Source organism: Phaenicophaeus curvirostris, chromosome 2 (genome assembly GCF_032191515.1).
Source record: "Phaenicophaeus curvirostris isolate KB17595 chromosome 2, BPBGC_Pcur_1.0, whole genome shotgun sequence".
NCBI lineage: Eukaryota > Metazoa > Chordata > Aves > Cuculiformes > Cuculidae > Phaenicophaeus > Phaenicophaeus curvirostris.
The window spans coordinates 89,685,081-89,691,981 of NC_091393.1; the positions used below are offsets into that span (position 1 = coordinate 89,685,081).

General features: G+C 37.3%; 1 protein-coding gene across 3 annotated transcripts in view; it reads right to left on the bottom strand.

Annotated features, from left to right (window-relative positions):
• Positions 1-482: 482 nt before the first annotated feature.
• The window catches only part of PROX1 (prospero homeobox 1), a 47,780-nt gene continuing 41,361 nt past the window's right edge, over positions 483-6,901 (bottom strand). For 2 of the 3 annotated variants that reach the window (XM_069852813.1, XM_069852814.1), the window contains exon 5: positions 483-3,814. In XM_069852813.1, coding sequence (XP_069708914.1) covers positions 3,626-3,814 — 189 coding nt within the window. In that variant the 3' untranslated portion in view covers positions 483-3,625. The remainder of the gene's footprint in view (positions 3,815-6,901) is intronic. The other variant, XM_069852815.1, reaches the window with a different exon arrangement.

Sequence of the window (6,901 nt, forward strand, 5' to 3'; positions counted from 1 at the left end):
TAATTACTACATTCTAACATCTTCCACGTGTTTACCATTAAATGTGAAACGTTCCCATTAAACAACCAGAGATACAGTAAGAATTAAATGTTTTGTAGTTTCAAATAGAACATTCTTTTCACAAAACATAACAAATGTCTAAAATAGGTTCTTAATCTAGATAGGAAAAAGGTAAGCTTTTCACTTCATACGCTTGTTTTGTGTGTGTGTGTTTCTGTATATATATATACATACATACACACATACATTTTGTTTGTGTGTGACTACATATGTATATGCACATACGTCACGTATGAAATATTGCTTCTATACTACTTTTCATCAGGCTAAGAAAACACAAGATTTGCACCACAGTTACAAAAAATTGGCTTCTACAAGAATTTTCAAAACTTGAATGCTGCTCAAACAATTGAGAAAAAATAATTTGCGTTATCAAACTGTTCTAAAAATTCTTTGCTTCAAAAACGTATTCTCCTGCTTTGTTGTTTTTTTTTTTTAATTTTTAAAAAGACATAAAATATGCATAGCTATCAACATTATGTCAAACAGCCGGGAAAAGAAAAAAAAAAAATCGGTGTTTATTGCAGCTGTAGTAATTGAAAAATAAAGTTCAGAAGATGAAAATTGTAAGCCACAGAAGGCACAAGAACAATTGTACTTGTGGGGGAAAAACTGGTATTTTGAAGGATTTTTTTCAATCCTTCCGCTGGTGCATTTAAGGTCTAGGCACAGACTATAACCTCAAGTTTATATGCAGAAATAAATCTGAATTAGCAGTAAATGAATGACAACATGGGGTTTCTACATGGATTTTGAAATTCTTTCCCTACGTAAACTTTTCATTACAATAAAAGTAGCCTCCTGCCTTTTAGCCTTTTTTAGTGAAATAATACTGAGATCATTTGAAAGAAACTGCTTTCTACTTACAATTTAGTAGGAACTATGCCATGTATTTATAATTTTAGGTGTATTGGGAGGCACAAAGGCAATATGGCTATAAAATGCAGAAAAATCACATAACTGAAATGATCAAATTATCATTTATTCCTTTTTCACACCAAGGAGTTTTTTATTTAGCTTTTAAGATTTCTACTCTTAATTCCTATGCCTCATTTACTATTGAGATTATGCTACTTATAAATAAATAAATAAATGCGACATCAAGTGTTGAGTACACATTTTCACTTATTTAGATTATGTGAATCACATTTCAGCCAAATAATAATAATAACAATAATAATAATAATATGAATAGTATAATAATCATAATAAACAACAACATAATAAAAGCAACAGTAAAATCACAGATTGAGATGGTAGCTAGTAGTATGTCCCATAGTATGACTAAAATATGGCTTTGCTTTCTTATGTCCAAGGTGACAATGCAGTGTTATATTTTGTATCTGATGGTATGCCAATGATGAGCTTACTGTATTAAAACTTGAGCATTTTATGCCACTTCTTCCCATAAATCAAAAAAGTGCATGAACACAATTTTCATCCTTACTCAGAATTCATTGGAGTTACATTTTTATGAAGTGTAATGTTTACCAAATCATGCACCCACACACAAAAAGGGGGGGAGGGAAGGGAAGGAGGAAAAAAAAAAAAGAAAACAAAAGAAAAGAAAGAAAAAGACACGTCCTGTCTACTGTAAGGAAATCTACAGTATTAGGTACTCTCAGGGAGTCTAAGATCAAGAAGATTTGTTTTGCTTTTAACGCATAGTGAAAATGTTGGCACTTCATCCCATGCTATTGTATGCATTGCCTATACTCCGCAGATACTGCCAGAGCTTGAAAAGAATGACAGGGAATCGTAGGATTGTGCTGTTTAATTTGAAGTCAGCAGGTTTTTAAGGCTTTCTGCTAACAATAATTGCTTTCATACATTTCTGTCTATCAGCAGTATTTGTAAATGAAGTGACATTGCAATGATCAGGCCAGCTCTTTAGTCACATGGGTAAACTTTCACTCTCCAAAGTCAAAATGTAATTTTAAAATAAAGATATAAGATACCCATATTCTTTACGGTCTAAATATAATTCATAGCTAATTAGGAACTTCCTCTAGATTGAGACTGAATTATTTAGGGGAAAACACTATTGACGATAACAATAAATTCTTACTGCATCCGTACAAAAGATGACAGAGAAAATGACAAATATAGAGTGCCGTAGCATATTCAACCTTCCCCCAAACTTTTGGAGATGATACCTTTCTGAAAACATGAGAAAAGGAGAGCCATTGAAGAAAACACAAGAACCAGCAGCTAGCTTTCTTTCCGTCTGCTGACATATTGTGGCATAGCATTCAGGTGAACCCAGATCCATCATGGACTTCACACTGTAGCTCAGATTTTGGTCAAAACTAGCCCCAGCTTCAGAAGACAAGTGCAGTGCACTGCTCAAATATTTTTTTTTTTAAGCTGCACTTACTGTAGTTTTAAGAATCCAATTTGGCTATCTGAAGCCTGCATAGCCAGGAGGACTCTGCAATTTTTGTATCTGCTTGATTAGATTTTTATGAAAATGTAATTTTTATTCTTCTGATTACAGAAAGACTGATTATATTTCACAGCTACAAACAAGTCTTTTTTTTCTTTTTATTTTCCTCAGCACTGAATGGTGAAGACACTTTCTTCTACTATATCTAAGATAATTCAAAAAGTGTTCTTCAGGACAGATGTTGAATACAGACAGAAAAATTTGTATACTGGAAGGACGATTTTTGGGGGCAAAATGGATTAAGAAAAGAATAAATTTAAGGACTAATGCCACTGAAAGTAAGACCAAGACATGGCAATACAGGATACTGAAGGTTTCATTTTTACTCTATGGAGAGTGAAATGCTTCCACTCTAATAAGCTGACCATATTCCAAAATTAGTGTGGTTGGTACAATATTGTGCATGAATTACTGGCCTCACCCTGCAAGAATGGCATTTGATTTGTGCAAAAATCCCTTGCTGTAATTTAGAGAAACAACAACCTGGCATATTTATTACTGGTGCAGGGTATTTATCATTTCTGTAAGGAAAGCATAAAAATAGGATTTGCTTTTTTGGGTACCACTTCTTGGAGTGAGTACCTAAAATCGGTGTTGTAGTTTTTTGAAATATGAAACAAAATCTAGTTATTGGTGAAAAAGTATACAAAATTAAAAAAAAAAAAGCTCGAAGCTATGAAGTGACTCCACAGAGCTCAGACCTTTAGCAGTATAAACATAATATAAACTTCATTGTCTGTAGTATTGTGCCATGACACTAGTCTCACCAAGACAAAATGCCACTTTGCAGCAAGCAATAAATCTGACAAAGCATTTTTAAACATAATGCCCTAACTTGCTAAGACAAGCTTTTACACACTTCCAAACTCTTCTCCCTGAAAATTAACCCCGTTGATTCTCCAAATGTTAAGGGTCTCGGGCAAAAGTAAACCAAAGGCTGAAGTAAAATAATGATCCCCTTGGAACGAAAACTTAAATCCAGGAGGGATCACCATCTAATTTCATATACATATATATGTATGTGATACACATATATATGAAATTAAAAGAGACACACATGACTTGGGCATCAGAAGGGGACTGCTACTTTCATACATTCATAAATAGCTGCTGAACTCTCTACTCATGAAGAAGCTCTTGTAGGCAGTTCGGGGATTTGAAAATCTCGGGGACCTCACTGTCCAGTTTACAGATGACCTTGTATATGGCCTTCTTCCAGGAAGGATCAACATCTTTGCCTGCGATAATGGCATTGAAAAACTCCCGTAACGTGATCTGAGCCACTTCCAGGAATCTCTCTGGAACCTGCTGATACAAGGAGACAATGGCATTAATACAGTTTTCAATTTCAAGTCTCTGGTTCTTCAAAGGAAACTGAGCTAAGTTCTTTCTTTCAGAAAGGGGCTTACATAGCACCTGCATTTTCTAAATGTAGCAGCCTTCTATTCTCTTATGCAAAGCTGTTATATATAGTACTATAGCAATAACTTTTATAACATGTGTTAGAGATCTTTGTAAAGTCTGCTGACAGTATGTAGGTAACAAAATGTTACTGTATGAGTTTGGAGAGTGAGGGATTTAAAGGATATAATTAGCAGGAGGGGAAACAAACACAATTGTCTTTAAGGAAAGAAATGTGCTTGATATTTTACCCTTGCATTTATGGCTATGTTTCCCTCTCCGTGTGGGAAGTAGTACAAAAGTTATCCATGCATAGGAAGCCCTTGCTACCTCTGCACTTAACTTGGGTCACAACCAGAGATTAAAGCTATCAAAGAAATAGCATCTCTCTGAATGTTGTTTGTAGTTTTAAAACAAGCAAGCAAGCCTTCAGCTAATGGTTTGCTTCTGTGGCTGCAGTGCACAAGACCCCCGTAAGATGGCTTTCTTGAGAGTCTTCCCTTCTCTTTCAGAAGCCTACAACTAAAAACCCATCCTCTTCAATGGATGTGTTGTGCTCCAAGTGGTGGCTGAGCTAGGATATGTTAAACTTATTTGAGTTTTCTAAGTGTCACTGTTGTTTCACAAGTGAGCCAAATGGACACTCTCATAAGCCCCCAAAACACAGTTACCTCCAAATTTTGGTAATCCCTCCTAAATAGTTGCCTCAGACACCAGCACCACCTTCTTACCCTCTGCTTTTAAAGATTCAAAAGCAATCATTATGTTGAACCATGAGTCAGTTGAAAGATTGAGGTCATAGTATCATAGAATCACCAGGTTGGAAGAGACCCACCGGATCATCAAGTCCAACCATTCCCACCAATCTCTAAACCATGCCCCTCAGCACCTCATCCACTTGCACCTTAAACACCTCCAGGGAAGGCGAGTCAACCACCTCCCTAGGCAGACCGCTCCATTGCCTAATGACCCTTTCAGTGAAGAATTTTTTCCTTATGTCGAGCCTGAACCTCCCCTGGCAGAGGAGGTCATTTTATGGTCATCTCCATAAAGGTAATATTTTCCATTTTTATTACAGAAATATGGCTTTGCACCTCTAGAACTGCTAATACACAGCCAGCCAATAGCCACTGTTCTTATAATAGCAAGTATTCCCTCTTTGCTATTCTTTGCCCACTCCAGCAAGAGGAGTTCTCTGACTTGCAGTAGGGGCCACTTCAACCATTCCTGTGGCAAACAGACACCCAGGTAATATCTCACTCATTTACTGAATGCATGTCACATTGCCAGATTTGGGCCAGCATCCTCTACTTCAGGCTTTTATTCTTCTCCCTTTAGAAGCCACCTTCAGAAAACTTGTCTGGAAATGTGCATGTTTAACCTGACACAAGATAGAGCTCTGGAACCTCCCTCACCTATCACCAGTGGCAAAACACGAGCAGTTTGCTAGCCATGTTTTGCTATTGGATAAGCACCAGATCAGCTCCCTCTGACACTAGCTGACAAACAGCTTCCAGAAGCCCCACAGCCTGCAGAAGCCCTCTGTTTACCATCCAGCCCCTACACATTTTTCTCTTCTCCCAAAGACAGGCTGTCTTCCTTGGAAACTTTTCATTTAATAAACTGCACAGAAAGAAACATTTTTATAGATGTTCTATTCCAGCAATAATTATCAGGGAAGAAAATAACTATTATGTTTCACTTATTCCAGATCAAAGAAATAACTTAAAAATTCACATAACCACTCTGCTGTTTGGGTAATACATCTACAAACCATACCATGCTTGTCTTATTCTTGCCTTACTATAAAAAATGATACATTTTTTGGTTCAGGCAGTTCAAACAACAGCTTATGTGCTGTTCATCACCCTTAGTATTGCTGGGCATTAACCACAGGGAAGGAATTGACTACACGATACTAGAAAGCAAGAAATATAGTAGATAACCAGCTTTTTGGTGTACACAGTGATGTTAGCTCACAAGGGTAAAAGATTTTTGCTTTCGTGCTTGGGAAAGAGTTCACACCTTTCAATTTTGGTGTCCTCTCCAGAGCACCAACATGAGATGCTTCCATTCCAAGTCGCTGGGGATGGGAGGGAGGCAATTACAAGAACCTCCATGAGAAGCATGAAGTCTAAATGCAAAATGTTCTACCTCTCCCTGCATCATTGCACTCATGTCAACTTCAAGCACGGAAGTGACAACTTGGGTTTTAAGCTGAATATTTGCCATTCAATTTCTACCTGTGCATATGAAAGTTTTCCAAGTAGGGGATGCTGCTCTGCAATGGAGCCAGCAGTGTGAAACCCATGAGCTTCCAGGCCTCCCACCCATGTAAAGACACACAGGCTTTTTTCATAGGCTAGGAATTATCTTTTAAGGTCCGACTTCATTCTATCTGAGTCACATCTGCAGGGCTGGGCCCCTTTGAACCCAGTACAACAGGCCACAGAGAGCAGCCCACAAACATAATAGTGAATGAAGCCCCACAGGGGCTTTGAAGAGACCTCCTCGTAATATTGAGTTCCCAAAGATCTCCCCTACTCTGCAGGCATTAGAGCAGTTCATAGCTGTTTCCTTTTGGGATGTTATTAGCAATTTTTCATGTCAGACTGGATTACACACGTTACTTTGCGTGTTGTAATGTGAATAGCACTGTGATTAATCCCCACAGGATAGTACGTCGGCCAACATTTTTCCTTTCTAGGAAGAGTAAATGCAAAGCGTTTTTCATTTATTTATTTATTTATTTATTTATTTATTTATAATAAGGAAAATACTAGTCAACTCCAGAGCCTGAAAATAAATATTTAAATGGACGGATAGTTAGATTTTTCATTGGGCAATAATCAGTCAGCCATGTTAATTATGTGTCTGGGGGTAGCATTTCCCTGACCCTAAGTGACGGTGACCTATTCAGCGCATCTTTACACCTAACTGACTGAACATCTCTGAAGTAGGAACATCTGCAGAAAATGCTTCAGTGACAAATAA